Below are 19,420 nucleotides of genomic sequence, written 5' to 3'. Positions count from 1 at the left end.
ACAAGGGGAGAAACAGGGAAAAGCTTTTTCACCTCTCAAATAGTAAAGATTTCTAGAAGGAGCAAAGAGAATTGCACCGCCTTAAAGAATACCACCTCCGGCATGAAACCTCAATGTAGTGCTAACCCAATTGATGAAGGCACCATTTGAACCTATTCATAAAGCAACACTGCATATGCTCACAATACAGACAGCCTTCTTAGTAGCTATCACATAGGTACGTATACTGAGGGAATTACAAGCGCTAACACTACAGGAGGCCTACCGACAAATACGCAACAGGATTGTAATGAAAACAGACCCACATTTCATTCCAAAGGTGGTGTCACGGTTCCACATTAATCAAACAATTCAAATACCAAGTTTTTTTCAAAAGCCGTCCACAAGCACAGAAAAGGCGTTACTTACACTGGACTCCAGGAGATCAGTATTGCACTATGTAGAAAGGACAAAAGAGTGCAGGAAAACAAAGCAATTCGTTGTGTCTTTTGCCAGCAGTTTTTTGGGACGAACAGTTACTAAAAATACCATTGCACAATGGATTGCACAAACCATACAATTCAGCCACAAACAAGCTGGGCAAAAATTACAAGGAGCAGCACATGCTCACTCAAGGAAGAAAGGAACAACAATTGCGTTTCTAGCAAACACACCTATTCAAGACATTTGCCAAGCAGCAGTATAGTCCTCAGTGCGCACGTTCACTAAGCACTACTGCGTAGATATTCAAATGAACAAGGAAGCGCAAGTGGCACAGAAGGTCTTACAACACATATTTAGTAACCAAAGCTCATCCTCCTCCCAGCCACCACAAACCTAACAAACCGCTGCAAAGTCTATGCACAGCATAGTGAATCCCGAAAGATTCACGCTGCAAACCGTATAGTTTCTTACCTGTCGGTATAGTTTTGCAGCTTGAAGACTTTCTGGAATCGCTAGCGATCCCACCCTCCACCAGAAAGATGAGTCCGGAGGAACACTATTAAAATAGAAGAAAGACTTTAAAAAGAGAAGAAGAAAAAAAAAGAAAAAAGAATCCAAAGATTGCAACCAAAGGTGGAGGCTTCTGGAAGAAGCGCGTTGACGTCATGAAGGACACCAAATGTTGGTATGTCGACACCCACCTGGGCCCCGAAAAAATAAAAAGAGAAGAAATGCAACAATCCCGGACCCAACCACTCTATGGCGGAATCATGCACAGCATAGTGAATCCAGAAAGTCTTGAAGCTGCAAAACTACACCGACATGTAAAACTATACGTTACCTCCTATCACTCAATTCTCAGAAGAGCTGCTGAGATTAGTCTTCTGCCTCCATCTACTGAAACAAAATCTAATATCCTCTCTGAGGTCCTACATACAATGACTCTTTCGACGACTCAGACCCTTTAAATGACTCGCACCCTTTCGGAACAGAAGCTGATTCTGCATTGGAGAGGTTTAAAGACAGCATAGCCAATGCAATATCACTTGGCCTCCAGACCAAAATGCTGGATTATCCGCTTCGGAAGATATGAGCCTTTTCTAGAGGCTTTTTTTTTTCGGGTCTGCCAACAACACAGCCAATAGCAACAGGTGAACCTTCCCACCCATACAAGCAGTGTAGAGGTTTAGTAAAAGGAAATACACATGCCTACCCTCTCCCCTAGTCGCCGCCTCCTTTTCACCAGCCACCGCAGGGAACTAATTCTAGTTCTACCTTGTCCAAACACAGACAGCCTGTTGGAGGAAGGGTGTTGTCCTTTCCTCAACTCTGAGGATGATCACTTCTATCTTTGGGTTTTTACAAATTGGGGAATGGGAGTATATCCTATCCATCCAACAGAACCCTCCCGTTCCTCTCCAGTCACAGGCACTTCCGCCTGACCACCTACATGTTTTTCAGCAGGAAGTTCAGCTTGAACTCCTAAAACGTGCAGTGCAGTTGGTTTCAGAGCAGGAACAGAGCTGGGGATACTACTTCTGTCGTGTAATTCCCACTAATCCGTAGGACCTGCGCATTTGTTTGGAGATCATAAAACTTGGGTGAGGTTCCTAGACTGATTCTAGGTACCCCCGCAGGATATGTTGGCCTATAGATCAGCTATCCCACAGGGCCACCTTAAGCCCTCCTAACCTTACCAGGGAGCAAATGGTTTCTGACTACCACTGAATATGATAATCCTGACCCTCGGGGATTGTTGAAACCAATCCAAACCTTTTGCTCAGTCACTCATGCTTATTTCTGCTCAGAGAAGTATACAGAATACACAGTGGGATGATTTCAATACATTTATTAAACCAATGTTATTGTTGTATAGAATATATGTGCTGCGATAATCAGTAGACCGAAGCAGATGAAAGTGATTACAAGTACCAGAAGTGTAAATAGTAGAGACAGTTCTACTATGGTGCTAAAACAGTGTAAATATGTAAGCATATAAACAAGGCAGTACTCAGGTGTACTCCTGCTATGCAAATCCTACTCTAAGTGTACCTAGAGTGTGTGTAGTTGTCGAGCCAAGAATCTCCCCTAGGGACAATCCAACCCCATTACCTGGCGGGAGAGGATGAAGGGCCCGTCTTGGTCACAAACTGTACACCACTCACGAGATGTCAGACCGCTGCATTGTGAAGTCTCAGCATGCAGGGACCCTTTGTGTCCGCGGAAGTACCTCCTCTGCTAATCTATCAGGATGCTCATTATTGATAATAGAAAGCAGTCTTGCGATGTACATTATAATTATCAATGTTATGGATATGTATATAGCTCTGTTGCCCTGTGGATGAAGATAGAACCCCCTTTGTACATCGTGTGCAAAGAGGCCTTGCACATGATGTCCAAAGCCTCATGATAATGTTATGCAAAGCTAGAAGTATACACAAAGTGGTTTCAGAGAAACAAATCCAATATTGTCTTGCATGCAAATTTGTGCAGAAGTTCCCAGCAGATATGTTGTTGTAAAAAAGAAGACATTTAAGAAATAAGCATCTTTGCTATATGGGCCTAACCCTTGAACATAACACTTCCTGGGCCTCAAAAAGAACGGTGGTCTTCGTCCCACTCTAGACGTCAGAGTTCTGAACTGGTTCCTCAGTAAGGAAAATTTCTAAATGCTGTCCTAGCTCAGGTTCTGATAAGGCTGAAAGCTGAAGACTGGATGATGTCTGCCAACCGATAGAATGCCTACGTCCATACCCTGACTTGCAATCACACAGGAAGTACCTTCGCTTCACAGTCTGATCCGCATTCTACCAGGTTATGGTTCTTTCGTTTGGCCTCGCTTATGCCCCTTGAATCAACATTAAGGTGATGGTGGCGTCACAGTGGAGATATGCAATCCTGTATCCAAATCTTCAGTGACACTGCAGAAGATCTACAGTAGTGGAGGGTGGACAGAATTTCTCCCAAGGAAGGCAGTTTCACACTCCTCCTCCGATGAGAACAATTGTTAAGGACGCCTCCATTCCAGGGTGGGGAGTGCATGCGAAGAAATTGGACTTTTCCCAGAAGACTTGATCTTTCACATTTGTTCGAATTACGGGTGATATGTCAGGCACTCAAGGTCTTCCTCGCTTCTCGGCCACTCTGTCCAGATCTTGACTGACAATATGACCGCAATGCGGTACATCAACAAGTAAGGAGTTGGTTGGATGTCTCGGCAGCTCTAGTTCTGGGCTTAGGCCTGTCAAATCACCTGTCTGGAATATCTAAAGTGAGAGTGGACAGTCTCACTTTATCACTTTACTCTCGCTTCATCTTGCCAACCACGAGTGGGGTCTTCAACCGGAGGTAGTCCAGACCATATTCCAGTTCTGGAGGATTCCTCAAATCAACCTCTTTGCCACTCATGAGAACCTCCTGTTGCAGTAGTAGATTCTACACGCCACCCTCTAGAGCCTCCACACACATACCTGGAGATTGAACAGAGCAACCAGAGTTCTTAATCCTTGACCCCTGAAGTGGTAGATGTCACGTTGTATCCATAGAGACTCCACCAAGACCGTGTACTCAAGTCGATAGAATACATTCGTCAGATGGGGTATAGGCAACTCTATAGACCTTCTTCAAGCTCACCTGTCGGACGTACTACATTTTTCCCTTTTGCTGACACAGCAAGGGTGTGCAATGGAAACTGTCCAATTGTCCACTTTCCTCTACTTCCATGACCAGCCGTCCAGTTTTTCACCCATTGTTATGCGATTTTTAACCCCTTCGCCGCAGGGATAATTCCCCCACGGGGGGAGGGGAGGCCACGGTGCTCGTGACGAGCCCATCTCGTCATGAGTCACAGTGGAGCTGTGCTCATGGCGAGCTGGGCTCGTCACGACCCCGCCCACTGACTAATTCTCCCACACAGGCGGGGAATCAATCTCGCGTGGGCGGGCCTTGGCCGTTATGACGAGCCCAGCTGGTCATGAGCACAGCTCCACTGTGACTCATGACGAGCCGGGCCCGTCATGAGCATAGAAGAGGTTAAAGGGGCTTACAAACAAGTTTCCTCCATCTCCCTTTTTATGGCTTGATGGGATCTTAAATGTGCTCCTACATTGTTCCTTTTGTGTACACTATTTGACCACTGCATAGTTGTCCTTTAGGTGTGCTCGTGACAGTCTTTCTGATCGCTATAACATCACCTACTCGGGTTCGTATGTTTCAGGTTTTGAGTGTTAAACCACCTTTCACCTACTTTTTTTCTGATAAGTTTGTGTTAAAAACCAGGGCTCCTGCCCTGCCAAAGGTGGTTTACCCCCTTCCACCAAGGCCAATTTGTCAACCTACCAAACTTCTTCCCGACCTCATGCCCAACAAAGGAAAAAGAGACTTCGTCATGACTCTTAGGAGAGCAGTCATCTTTTACATGGATAGAGCACTTTAGTTCAGACTGAATGTCCTACTTTTTCTGGGATATGTGGGTAAGATGAAGGGCAAGGCATTAGAGGTCACGATCAAGATGGATAATCCTGTGCATCAAGATGTGCTATGCTCTGGTGCCCAAAGAACCACCAGAAGGTATTCAAGCTCATTTCACCAGAGCCAAGTCTTTTACTTTTGCAGTAGCGAGTGGAGTGGCAGTAACAAACATCATTAAAGCAACCAACCTGGGCTCCCCTCCACAACTGTGCTAAGCATCAATGTTTAGACTCCGATGTGAGGAGGGAAGGACACTTTGCATGCTCAGTCCTTCAGGATATTTTTGTATAACCAGCAATGCACCCATCCACTGGTTGAGGAATGCTTGGGGAATCTATTCAGAAGGTAACGAATCTGCAGATAGAATTATTCATCAGAAGAAAAAATTCTCTGCGACAAAACAAGGCATGGCTGTACAGAATAGAACGATCTTCTATTTGATTGTGCTGTGCATTAAGATCTGCTACACATTGTCAAATAAAGCAGCATCCGGAAGGACTAGGTGTTCATTCTGCCGCAGCCAAAGCAGCTACAACTGCATTGGCACGAAGTCTCTCTCCTGGACATTTGCCAGACTGCTTCATGGGCATTCTTCTATTCATTTAGGGGTCTTCAATATCTGCACAGGCACTTGCGCAGAGAAGGGCATTTTGCCTGCTCAGTCCCGTCGTACTTTCTGGTTTGAATACATTCACACACCCACCTTCAAATAGGTACTGCTTTAGTTATTATTCAAATAGTATGTAATCTGCTGCTAGAAGACATTATCAGAGGAACAAGTTACCTTCTGTAAAGCTTTTTCTGGTAGAGACTATCTAGATGAGATCAACATTGTCAGAAATTAGTTTCCAGTTTGAGGCAGCGGCGTTGAACAAGTAATCTAATTCTTTAGTCGCAGTGTCTCATGGAGTGTTTAATTCACCAAGCTACATGTTAAAATGAGAGACTGCTGAAATAAAATTTTGTAGACAAAAATGATGTTTTTGTTGCAGAAAGTGTCAAACAATCTAAAATTAGATATACATGTGATAGGTTTAATTTGCCACGTTTGGGTCTGAAAATTAAATGTGTTGCATGTTTGCCTTTTATTTAGCGACATGGAGCACTGTGAAAAGTTTGAGATATCCGAAACCAGCGTGAATAGAGGTCCAGAAAAGATAAGGCCGGAATGCTTTGAGCTTCTTAGAGTACTGGGCAAAGGTGGCTATGGCAAGGTAAGGAATCTGCATGATGCAATTTTCATCACATTCACACTCCTAAATAAACTACAACCTTTTATTTTTTCGGAAGTTATCTGTTTTGCCATTTCTTGCCTGAATTTTAAGATTTCAGGTGTAAACGAAACTGTCATGTTTGCTTCAAATTGTAGACAGCTAAACAATAGTTCCAATTAGTTTTGGAAAGGAAGTAGGGTTGCAATGACTTGGTAAGAATCTGGATTCCATAACTCAGTTTTATTAACTATATGGAGCTACAGCAGGGTCTCTGGGATTCAATATAAGGCAGTTGGAGCCTAATATACTATTCTTTGGTCGCACTGCTGATGCTGTTTTTAGGTCTCGCACCTGCGAACGGATCGCGAAGCGATCGTCGCTGCGAGGCCCTTTTGCAATCAGTTCTGCTTACAAGGAGCCAAGGGAGATAGGCGACAAGAGATGGGCTCGCGCGTAAACGGATAAGGTTGCGCGCGCGCTTCCTGTCTCCCATGGCTCCTTGTAAGCAGACACACACACGCGCACGCACACACACACACGCACACGCACACACACACACACACACGCACACGCACACACACATATAGAGAACCCCCCAGGCGGGTTTATGCCGCGGGTCGGAGGGAGCTGCGCTGCCATCGAACCAGGAGCAGGCAGGGTGCCGCCGAGCTGCCCGCCAGCCGCCTAACCACGGACTTCACCGGATCCGCTCCTCGGAGACCCGGTGTGAAGAGGAGCGCTAGGCCTCGGAGGGCAGCCAGCCAGAGCCGGGATGTGAGCCACCCCCAGCGGCCCAGAGAGAGAGGCAGATGCGGCGGAGACCAGCCCAGGTAAGGCGCGGGCAGGGTACAGGGGCCCGGGGAGGAGGCCGGGCCCCGGGGGTCTCAACTGCAGTAAACACCCATCTGTGACTGCTTTCATGCAGCAAATTGCTAGTTAGCAAGAGGCCAGCTGGCTATTTGTCATCTGTGGGCATGGAGCAGTTGCCTCAGTTGTGTTGATTTTCTCCCCTTCCCTCAGACTGGCCGAGGGAAGTCTTGGGAGAAAAGGCAGATGACAAAGGGTTTTGATGTGCAAATTGGGCCAAGTTTCACAGTAAAGGGGGAAAGGCACAAAAGTGGTTAATGAAGGCGCATCAGTGCTTCAAAGTCGCCTTGTCTTTTAGAGAGACGTGATGTTGAAATGCAGCTCTCAGGTGCCGCAGGGGTGCGTGTACTTCCTTTGACTCCAGATCTTTTCGGTGCTGGCCATCTGAAAAGGTTGCCACTGCTGTGACCTGAGCGGGGAAGCTGGCTCTGCTGGTGGGGGTTTGGAAACGTGACTGGTGTCTCCACATGCAAAAATATCGAGTACAACACAAACCTGATCCTGCCTTGGTTACCAAGCAAGTGTGGAGTTTAAAAAGCAGCGTTATAGCTCTGGTATGCCATCTGTAAACGCTGTTAGTATGTTTTTATTAATACCCGATTTTATGTACTGTGCTTTTTGACCTTGGAAGGATGACCGACTGAGACGGCCCTGCAGTATGACAAACTGAATTTCTCGACCATGGCTCAGTTTGGGGGAGACAAGCCTGTGAACCGCGGACCATGTGCAGAATGTCAGCTGTGAACATGTAATGTTTGCTTTAGGGTAAAAAGTTGTTCTCCAAAATATTAGGTATATTTCTCAGGTGGGCAATATTGAATGCGGTGAGTGTGTTTGACGAAGAAGCGTCCGCCGTGGGAAGTGTTTGGAAAAGTAGTGGACGAGTGCTTTGCACTTTAAGTAAAGTGCTTAGTCTGTGGACAATGGGTATACCATAGGTCTCATAGAGCATCAGCCTCAATAAAACCGGGAACATACAATCGCTTTAAGAGATATTGTCCCATTGTAAACGCTCCCGCCCCTCCCCCACCTTCTTTTCAGTAGCTATTACAAGCATAGTTATCTGCCCAGGATCACACATTGTGGTCAAACGTGAAAGCCCGGTTTGGAACCGAGACAATACAAATTTAAGCACAACTTGACCCTACACTGTTGCCTCCCAGACTTGCCTGGAGCAGAAAAACAGAGACTTTAAAAAAGTTAAAATTCTCTGGCTGGGCAGTCTAAAACGAAATATGCTGCAAGCTGGTGGTTATAGTGGGGGTAAGGTAAAATTTTCCTTCCAAGATGTTGGCATCTTTCATAGATTCGAATGACTCTCCTTTACACATCATCTGTAATTTCTTTCCTTTGGGTCTTCTCATAGGAATGTGGATTTAGACCTCTCCACTTCATTGGCTCTGATGCAGAACCCAGCAATGAGGCTTATGTCCTCCAAATCTATCGTTTTAATCATATATATTTTAATACTATTGGGCACAACATTTTAAGAGCGATTTCTACCTTGATGACGATATTTAATTCCTTAAAGTATACAAAAAGTGATGGATGGAATACTTGAATGTAGCTTTGACCTGCCTGCTGTTCTAACTCTTTAAAACAAAAAATAGATCATGCATTTGCATAGGTTTCACATTTCTGAGAGTTTGAGCTATTGACATTGTAAATGACAATGCCTTTTATTATGTGTTTGAAAACAATACATAAATAAAAGGCATTGTCATTTACAATGCCAACAGCTCAAACTCTTGTAAATGCGAGACCTATTGCATTGTAAATGCTTGTTCTACATACTGCCTCATTTATATTAACGTACAAGGGGCTTCATTTGCACGTTCCTTTAAATTCCTCGGGTTGCAGGGATAGTGGCCTGTGAGAGACTGCAGACTTTCATGCCTGCATTTACAAAACTCCAATTTTGCATCTCCTGCCTCCTAAGGAGTGTGGAGCTGCAATTTAAATATAGAAAAGCATGATGCAGTGGTTCATCGGGAGGAACACGCATGCAGTGGTCCCCTGAACTTCTCTATTGCCCCATGCCTATAGTCGCAAAGTGGGAGCTGATTGCAATTGGAAACCCACCTACCTTAAAGTGTTGGTTCAAACTGTGATTTGTAACCACAAATGCCACAAGATCTTGATGTATTATAGTGCAATTTGTAAAGGGCAAGGGCCCGTTTCATGATCCCTCTTCGTTGTAAATTGCATTGAGTTGCAGTGTGCACATTGCAACTTTTATTTTATGGTCACAAAGTCTTTAATTTTGCACACCGCTGTAACTGTAAAGACCATATGTATATCATGCCCTTAATTTCTGGTTAAGAATGTTTGTCAGTGACTTTGCCATGCATCTTGGCCCATACTTTTTCAGGAAAGTAAACCGGTCAATGTGCCCCTAGGAAGTATGTTACAATTTTCACCCTCTGTCCACATCCAGATGACAAAATCTGTATTAGTGTAACACTAATGTGTCTAACGTCATGTACACTAAACTGCTCTCTAGTAACTATTGCTCACAATGGTACATTGTGCTAAAATAAAAGCCGTAAATAGTTTTTTCATTCTTTCCAAATGTTTTCAAACCTGGCTGCCAATGATTCTACTTGATGGCCTCAGATAACGGACTGCTGCTGTGACACCAAATTCATTGTCTACATTGTGCATATTTCCATTGCGCAGTATCCTCTGCATAGCAAGTGTATAGGAAAGACGTCTAGTGAATGTGGAATATTCATATTAAACTTTAGAAGTTGGGCTGTATGGGACTAAATTCTAGAGATGCCTAACATTTGTGTCTTCTGTAGGTTTTCCAAGTGAGAAAAGTAGCTGGAGCACATACTGGAAATATATTTGCAATGAAAGTACTTAAAAAGGTAATATTTTTATCATTTTACTGCATTGGCATCATAGCTCCTATTTATACTGTTCCCCTTTGTTGTTGGAGTTTGGTGACCACGTTTACATAATGTTAATGCGGTACATAAGAAGGCGAAGTAAATATTTTGTTGTACTTGTAAATCAGTGTAATTTACTCAATTTAAATAGGTTTTATTCACAAAACAGTTTGAAATTATTTTACAAAATGGCTTAAAACAGTGTTTTCGAACTAAATCTTCTAAAGAAATGACTTTTAAATTGTTTTTATCCAAACAAATTCAGTGATGTCCAGGATAACTGTGAAGGACAGGTAGGTTATTCTCATCTGCAGCAGAAAATATTTCACAGCCTCCGCAAAATATGCTACAGATGGGTCCTTGACCAAGGAGAAGCTTAGTGGAGTTAATTGCCCCCATTGGTGCCATCCGAGACAACCTTGGACCCCCCCTCCCAAGAACAGTAAGAAAAAAGCGAATTGCTGGTTTCGATCTTTGCACTTCGTATAACGTTCAGATTATAGGCATTAAAAGGTGTCTGCTTCTGAGGTGAGGGTGCTTTGGATGCCAATACATTCCACATCAATGATCTTGCATTCAAGACAGACAACATTGATTTACATTTCAAAGGATACTGATCTCGGTGCATAGATGTTTTGTTGATTGGATCACTTCCCTAGGTGCAAACTAGAGAAGACCTCTTTTCTTTTTCTCTCCAAATCGGATATTGATTGAAAACCATCGTCTGTACCAATCACAACAGGAAGCGCCTCATAAAAAAAACCTATATCTCAAAAAATGCCTAACAACCCCACAGTCCAACCGCCGAGAAATAGCAAGGTTAATTGAGGTTCGACAATACTTACCTGTTAAGCGAACACCTGTTCTTCTCTGAAAGCAGTAAACACATAATTCCATCTCAGATGGGTGCTTACACATCCTTCCTTTTTGACCAGACCACTGACAGGTTTCAGTTGATGTTAAGACCTTTCAAGTACGGCAATAGGGAATATGTGGGACTCTTTTAAGGCGGCCATTAGGGGGGAGACAATAAGTTTTAGTGCAGCAAGTCGAAGGGAGGTAAGACAAAGGGAGGCGGAACTGGTTCAAGCAGTGGCAGAGGCAGAGGCGGAATTAATTCAGAGTGTACTTAGAGGAGCCCCATTAGATCAAGTATTGATTAGAATAGCAAGAGCAAGGATGGAAGCGGAGGAGGGTATAGCTAACAAGGCAGCGAAAATATATTTAGCAAATAGAGAAAGATGTTACGAATTTAACGAAACCGTTGGTCGTACCCTTGCTATTCGCACAAGACAGCATGCATCTATAGGGCAAATAAGAGAGATACAGGATGATGTAGGAAAATTGGTTACAGATTTAGAAGGGATTCAAGAAGTGTTTAGAAAATTCTACACCTTCCTGTATGATCAAGGTGCCTGACTGATATTACTAAAATAAGCAACTATTTATCCAGTATTATGGGTGTCTTTCATAGATTCACATGCCTGAATCATTCCCCGTCGTCGAGACGGGAGCCCCGGTACATAGAAAAGTAATGTCCTATAGACATACATAGAGAAAAGTAGGCCTAAGGGCCTTGCCTTAGTAGCCTATCTAGGTCCTTTTGTAAAAAGGACCAAAATCCTGAAGGTAGCCAATCTGCTACCACCTCCCTCTAGAACCTTCCTGCCTGGAGCCTCAGTCTCTCAGATTTTCTACCGCACGTTGTGCTAGGGAGTCCCCACCTGAGCTCTCCTCAGGTTTCTTGGATTTATCTCTTTTCTACAAAAGACTTGGATTATTTGCTTCAACAATGGCTGAACAGCAGAAGAAAGGCCTGTTTAGAGCCTGCTCATCTTGTGGTAAGAAGAGACTACACGTCGATGACAAGCATGAAACTTGCCTCTACTGTCTTTACCCTGATCATTCTCCTAAAGAATGTAGGATATGTAGAACATTCTCTACTAAGACTCTTAAAGACAGAGAAGGAAGACTGCTCCTCTGGTTGAACAGACTCAAAACCAGAGAAGATGATGTCCTGTCCTCGGAGGGCAGTGAAATGGCTTCAGTTTCTTCGAAACTGTCCTTGAAGAGGCCAAGGGATGCTTCCCCTAGCCATTGACGTCCCTCATAAAAAGACTACCACAAAGTCTTCTGAGGTAAGATCTGACACGTCTGTGAAGGATGCTACCACCTTCAGAAAGCCACCGCAGTCATCGTCGACGAGTTCGTCGACGTTTTCTTCAAGAAAAACCACCTATGTCACCACGTCGACGACGACCGTATCGACGACGATGGCGTCGTCGGCCTCTTCATCAACGACGACGACCACCCAATCGTCGACGATGGGTAAGCCACTGTCATCGATTGTACTCATTAAAAAGCAGTCGACGTTCGTCAAGGCTTCGTCGACGTCACCGACGACTAAACAAACGGTGACGCCTACACCGTCGACTAAGATACCATCGACGGTTGGCACACCGTCTACGAAGTCATCGACGACGGTAGGAGCACCGTCGACGCCAAAGTCACCGCCGACGACGAAAGCACCGCCGACGACGAAAGCACCGCCGACGACGAAAGCACCGCCGACGACTAAAACACCGTCGTCGACGAGAGCGCCGCCGACGACGAGAGCACCGTCGACGACCACATCGTCGACAAAGACACCGTCGACGGCCGCGCTGTCGACGATAACATCGCCGACGACCTCCTCGTCGACGAAGGAACCGTCGACGACCTCATCGTCGACGCTTGAAAAACGATCGACGTCAACACCGTCGACGACACCGTTGACTAACGCATCGTCGACAACAACATCGTCGACGCCATGAAAAAAGCGGAGTTAATTCCATCAAAAAAGGTTATCAAACTCCCTATTACGCCGGATTTGACATCGCCCAGTAGGGTTCAAAAACTGCCCCCATCTTGTCTGTTGCAAGATGATGAATCAGAGGACGACCAATTCGATCAGGCTACTAGTCCGTCGGATCTCAATGTATTTATTTATTTATTCAAAGTTTTATATAGCGCGAACAGGATCCTTACAGATATCAGAGCGCTTCACAAAGACAGGGTAGGGGTAGTAGGAGTCAACAGAGATAATGGGAACAGTATAATAGTCAATAACATGGTAATAACAGGGATAATAATAACATACATAAAACCAATCCATATACAATCAGGTAAGGAAGTAATATAGGACAGCACAAGTCATTGATCCCACTACAGAGGTGTTCAGGTACCCCTTGGGTGTGTGTGGATGGCTTATACCAATGTTTTAGTATAGAGCGAAAAATGCATGGGGGCATCGGGAGAGTGGATCAGTAAACCAACGTGTATCATATCTTGGTCGGTAGTAAGAGAGTAGCGTAGTGGTGCCCCCAACAAGTAGAGTATAGTGCCAAGGGATAGGGAGAGCAGTGATACAAAGCAATGCAGAGTCTCTGAACCAACATCTATAACGATCAGGAAATCTTGGCCAGAAGGATGGTTTTCACCACTTTCTTGAAGAGTGCAGTGGAGGAGATCAGCCTGGTTTCAGGAGGGAGCGCATTCCAGATCCTGGGTGCCATTCCTGAGGAGGAGCGCTTGTATGTTTTCACTTTCCGGAATCTACGAGGTTTCAGGAGTAGATTTTTTGTACTCCTATTGGATCTCGAACCTCCTGAAATAAACAACTTTTGAGCGAGGTAGTTGGGTGCCTTGTGGTGCACGGCCGCGTGTGTCATAACTGCAATTTTTAGCTGTATTCTGGCTTCAAAAGGCAGCCATTTTAGAGACTTTAAGTCTGGTGATATGTGCGAATGCTTTCTTGAGCCAGTAATGAGTCTCGCGGCAGCGTTCAGGGAGGCTCTTAAGGGTGCTGTTGTGGATAGCGGGAGACCGCTGAGGGCCGCAATTCCGTAGTCTATTCGAGGGATGACTAAAGCTTGTACAGCAGTTTGGAAGTCTTTGGCCGGGAGGAAGGGTTTAATTTTCCTCAGCGTGTTAATTTGGAAATTAGCTGCTTTTGTGGCTTTGCTGACGTGCTGCTGCATGTTGAGCTTGGCGTCGAGTGTGATGCCTAGGGATTTCGCCGAGTCCACGATGGTAGGTTGGACATTGAGTGCTGTTAGGTTGTTGAACCAGGTTTGGGTGGTGGAGATTTTCGCCGGGGGTGAGATGAGTAGGAACTCAGTTTTCAGAGCATTTAGTTTGAGGTGATTATCGGCCAGCCAAGATTGGGTGTTAATAAGCGTGGAATTCAGATGTTTGATATCTTCCGGGGATTGTAACTTTAGATAGAGTTGTGTGTCATCGGCGTACATATGGAATTGAACATTGGATGCTTGGAGCAAGGTGGCGAGCGGTTCCATGACGAGGTTGAACAGTGTAGGGGAGAGGGTGGATCCTTGTGGAACACCTAGATCTGCAGGCACAGGTGTAGATAGCACATTGTCGATCTTGAACCTCTGAGACCGGTTGTGAAGGAAGGACGAAAACCAATTGAGAACAGTACCCGATAGCCCCATTCTAGTACTTAGCAGCTCCAGCAAGTTCTCATGTTTGACCGTGTCAAATGCTGACGAGAGGTCAAGAAGGATGAGGAGGCAGGACTCATTGCGATCCAGAATTTGGAGGGCGTCATCAATTATGTGTGTCATAGCGGTTTCCGTGCTATGTTTCGCTCTGAAGCCTGATTGATGAGGGTTGAGGAGGTCAAATTGATCAATGTGTTTTGTTAGTTGGAGTTGGACACATTTCTCCAGCAGTTTGGCCAGGGTGGGGATATTGGTGATGGGCCGATAGTTGTTTAGGTCGGTCGGATCAGCTGTAGGTTTCTTGAGTATAGGCGTGACTTGCCCCACCTTAAGGGAGTCTGGAATGTGGCCTTGTTGCAAAGAGCTGTTGATGATCTTGGTCCAGAGAGGGAGGAGCAAGGGGATAAAGTCTTTTACAGCATTAGCAGGTAGAGGGTCTGTGAGGTGATTAGAGGGCTTCAAGGTGCAGAGCAGTTTGTGTATTGCTTCTTCCGAATAGGTATCGAAGTACAGCCAGGATGCCTTGTTTTTAGGTTGAGTGTCTGCCATTCTGGTGTGGTTGGGGTATCGGCTTACATCCATGATGAGGTCATTTCTTATGTTGTCAGTCTTTAGTTTAAAGAAAGCAGAGAAGGCTTCACAGTGTGGGGTGTCATTTGTTGTGCTGTTTGATTGTGTGGGTTGTGCCTTTGTTTGGGTCTTGATTAGCTCGAACAGCTTTCTTGGCCTGTTCTTCGCTTGGTCCAACTGGCGGCTGAAGAAGTCCGACTTTGTGCGCTTTATTTTCCTAAAGTAGGCATTTCTCTTGTTCTTAAGCTTTTTGAGATGCAGTGCTGAAGGGTCCGATCTCCAGGTGCGCTCTGCCATTCGCATAGTACGTCTTTCGTCATTGAGTCTGTCATCATACCAGGGGTTAGACATTTTGGTGGAGACTCTCTTTAGTTGCAGAGGGGCGACTTCATTGACTATTGTATTCATAGAGTCAAGGTAGTGGTCAGTCAGTGATTGAACATCTGAGGCACCTGAAGGGGGAAGGAGGAGTTTGCCGATGTGGGGAGGTATGGTAGAGGGGTTAAGATTCTTCAAATCCCTTTTCCATGTTTTGGATTTGATTGGTTGAGTAGGGTTAGGTTTAACTTTTTCGTTGATAAAGAAGGTGATAATGTGGTGATCTGACCAATCGCAGGGTAGAATCGCCTCCAGTTGAGTAGCGTTCTCTTTGGCAATGATGAGATCGAGTATCGAGCCTTTGTCGTGTGTTGGTTTATCGCATAATTGGGTGAGGTCAAGCGCATTGAGGAAAGTTTTGAGACTATTCACCACGGTGTCTTTCTGATCGTTCCAATGGAGATTGAAGTCACCCAGGTAGACTTGAGTGGTCTGCCGACCGGCATTGGAGGTGATCAGGTCCATGAGTTGTTGGGTGAATATGAGACTGTCACCAGGCGGGTGATAGATGAGATGTAAAGCACAGACTTGTTTGCCCTCGCTGGTGATGTCGAGGCAGAGGAGTTCACAGGAGGAAAGGGAGGGGGAGGTGACTTGAGTAACTGAGAGGTTGCTCCTAAAAATGCATGCAATTCCCCCGCCCGTCTTGCCAGGAGACCTGTCCAGCCTAACGATGTGATAATTGGGGGGGACTAGTATGTCCATAATCGGGGTAGAGGCTTCAGTGAGCCACGTTTCCGTTAGAATGGCTAGGTCCAGATCCCTAGCTGAGACGAGATCCGCGATGTCGGAGGAGTGTCTCTGGGCCGATCTGCAGTTTAGTAGGATGCATTTGAGTTTGGGAGAGAGAAGGGTGGTCGAGCTTTCTAGTGTGAGGGGAACTTTTCTGAGGTTGTTAGGGACGGAGCCTCTGTTGTTGAGTGTTGGGAGCCTCAGAGGGTTTGTAAGAATTGTGGGTATGGGGATGTGTGTGTTGGAAATGTCTTTTACCGGACCTGGGCCATAAGAGCGTAGGAGAGAGCATAGGTCGCGGTCCGACAAAGGGTTGAGAACACGACGGGGGCGGTGGGAATTCTTGCGAGCGGGGATAGTAGGCCATTGCTGGTGTCGTCGGGGGCGAGGGTATGTAGGGAGGGTGCGTCGTTTGTAGGGTAGTGGGATGGTGGGAGGTAGACTGGGCTGTGAGGAGAGAAGGTCTTTGATTGCGTGGACGTCTTTTTTGATTTGTAAGATTTCCTCTTTGACTTGTTGGAGGGTGGATAAAGTCAGGTCAGGAGGGTCATTGGGGAAGGTGTTGGTGGAGTGAGCCGTTGGTGAGTGGTTGAGTCGTGAGCTGGAGAGCAGGCAGGGTATCGGGGGGGGGGTATACTAGCGTTGTTGAGGGGTTCCGCGGTGCTAATGAGTGGGATGGCATTCAAGGTGTGGACGTGTTTGTGGGCGAGGGGTGTGGGTGACGTAGGTGAGGCAGGCGGTGGGTGGGAAGCATAGGTAGTGACTTCAGTGGGAGACGGTGCCGGTGAGTAGAAGAGTGAGTGAAGGCTGAAGACAGTGGGGGAGACAGGAGGGTAGTGAGGGCTGAGAATAGGAGGTGGGAGAGAGGGGGATGCTAAGGTAAGGGAGGAGGTATGTTCTGTATCTTTTGTTGGGAGGGAGATAGAGTTGTGAGTGGGAGTGGGGAGGGGGCAGGGAAGGGAGAGGTGTCTGCCGTGGGGGGGATGGGGGGGGGAGGATAAACTCCGAGTGGTGGTGTGTGCAGATGGAGGCGTGTTGTGGGTGGGAGTTGTTGTGTCAGGTGTGAGAGACTCGTGGGTGGGAGTGGGGAGGGAGATGGGGAGGGAGAGGTGTCTGTCGTGGGGGGATGGGAGGGGGGTGGATAAACTCTGGGCGGTGGCTTGTTCAGATGGTGGTGTGTTGTGGGTGGGGGATGTTCTGTCCGGGGGGAGAGGGATGGAGGGGGGTATGGGTGGGGATAAGAAGGGTCATGTTAGAGGGGCGGCTAGTATATGCGGTGGAGATATTTGTGACTGTCCTTGGGGAGTGGGGGGCATTAACAGCAGGTGGGCCATTTGCTGGGGGTAGAAGTGTAGTAGGTGGTGGCTGCGACGTCAGGGGTGATAGTGCTTGTGGATTTTTGGGTGGGGGTCCGCAGCTTGGAAAGGTGCTCTTTGAACTTGGGGAACAAGTTGTCTAGTAATTCCAGGTTCTTGTCCGTGGATTGGATTAGGACAATCCCGTTATTGTAGATAGTAATGGTAGACCTGCCAGGGAAGAGGTGGGAAGGTGTGATGGTGAGAATTAGGCCATGAGTTGTTTTCCTGGTGGTGGAGACTGTGAGTAGGGATAGGAACGCTTTTCTCCATTGGGCTCTGCGTGAGGTGTGGAAGATGATATCAGTATTCAGGGCTCCATTGCCCGGTGAGAAGTAAGTGTCGGCAAAGGGTGTTTCAGGGTGCGACCTCAAGAAGTTGTGTTTAAAACGTTTAGTGGCATTTTTGGTGAGAGGAGTGGAGGGGTAGTTAATTCTAAAAGTGTGCTTGCCGTTGAGCTCCATTTTAGAGAGGCTGTGGTGTTAGGTGTAGGAAATAGGACGATAATACAAACTGTCACCCGCTAGTTACAGGGCCAAGGAAGACACTAGTGAGTGATCAAAAGTATAAGAGGTAGAAGTCAGTGTGATCCCCGAACAACCAGTGCGTAGGTGCAGCTTACCAAATGTATCCTATATACGAGGTAGCAGTCAGCTTACACCGTGTACCAACTATGAGAGGTAGGACTGATTAGGTGGAAGCAAAGTTACATATTAGAATGTACGAGGTAACAGCAGTGTAGTCTAGGCGTAGAAAGTGGCTGGGTGCAGCTCACATGACAGAGCGAAGTGAATGAGGTAGTAATAATCAGTGCAATATCGTGACGTAGCTTACATCGAAAAACCAACAAATAAATAAATGCGGTAGCGGACAGTGAATGATGGGGATAAAGGTGAGATAGGTGCAGCTTGCCGCATATAAAATACAGGCTAAAATAGGGCTAAACTACTAATGAATTACTGAATCCAATATATGTGCATACAAATTGCAGCAATAACAAATATGACACTGGAATATAAGATAGCAATGTGATAGCAATGCATACAATGTAGGAAGCCAGTAATAATAAAATAAAAAAATACAATAAAAAACTGCAGTAAAAGGCAATGACTAGTCCATGATGGCCGCTGAGTAGAGAGAGAGGTCAGTCTAAAATGGCCGCCAGATAGGGGGTCTGGAGGCGGTAGTCCTTTTTTGTTGTTATTGCTTGAGAGCAAGGAAGGGAAGTTCCAGGTTCCGTTTGAGCAAGCCCAGATCCTAGCTAGATATGAGGTAGCGATCGTTGCATCACAGGTGAAGGAAAGGTGACATGAGTACCAGTTACGGAGAAAGTGCAAAATACGATTAGAGATAGCCTAAGGAGTCCAGTTCTTAGTACATATGGTGCAAAAAATGACTAGTCCAAGATGGTCGCCGAAGAGCCATTCTAATATGGCCGATCAGAGAGGAGAGATAGAGACATTAGTCCTCTGTCTGTTGTTATTACTTAGGGAACAGGGGAGATGCATTCCCTTTTCTGTTTGAGCAATCCCCGCCCCCAGCTTGCTGGGCGAGAGTCTTATAAATGTAAAATGCCAGAGTACAGACGATGATGGAGATGAGGTCATTTTTACAGAAGAAACTGTTCAGACTCAAGTGCATACTCAAGTTACTCCAATGATCTGCCTTCCGGCTGCGATAGTCACTGATCTACAATTCTTGATCGAAGACTACAAAAAACGATTCCCAGAATCGCCTGCGGCCCCTTCCACAGAGAGATCTCAAGCGTCATCTAGACCGCAACAATCTCCAAAGTCAAGACCATCACCTTTGGACATTCCTCAAGACAGGGAAACAGTTCATAACATCCAATCTTCTGAGGAGGAAGACGATGTACCTGAGGAAGGAGAGGTTCGAGACGACCTGTCCCATAACAGAGACGATGAGGATTATGTCGCTCATTCTCCAGCCACTCCGGAACCCAACACTTCAGACTCCACCAGTGGATATTGGCGGATTCCACAATTTAATAGAGA

The 19,420-nt window shown here is 45.9% G+C and overlaps 1 protein-coding gene across 1 annotated transcript in view; it reads left to right on the top strand.

Moving 5' to 3' along the window:
• The window catches only part of RPS6KB1 (ribosomal protein S6 kinase B1), a 503,223-nt gene that overhangs the window by 102,467 nt on the left and 381,336 nt on the right, over window positions 1-19,420 (top strand). The window contains exons 3-4 of the mRNA XM_078679829.1: window positions 5,987-6,107; window positions 9,779-9,847. Coding sequence (XP_078535955.1) covers window positions 5,987-6,107; window positions 9,779-9,847 — 190 coding nt within the window. The remainder of the gene's footprint in view (window positions 1-5,986; window positions 6,108-9,778; window positions 9,848-19,420) is intronic.

Source organism: Lissotriton helveticus, chromosome 3_1, assembly GCF_964261635.1.
Source record: "Lissotriton helveticus chromosome 3_1, aLisHel1.1, whole genome shotgun sequence".
NCBI classification, from domain to species: Eukaryota; Metazoa; Chordata; class Amphibia; order Caudata; family Salamandridae; genus Lissotriton; species Lissotriton helveticus.
The sequence above is the reverse complement of the archived record's forward strand: the minus strand, read 5'-3'. Positions and strand labels throughout refer to the sequence as shown.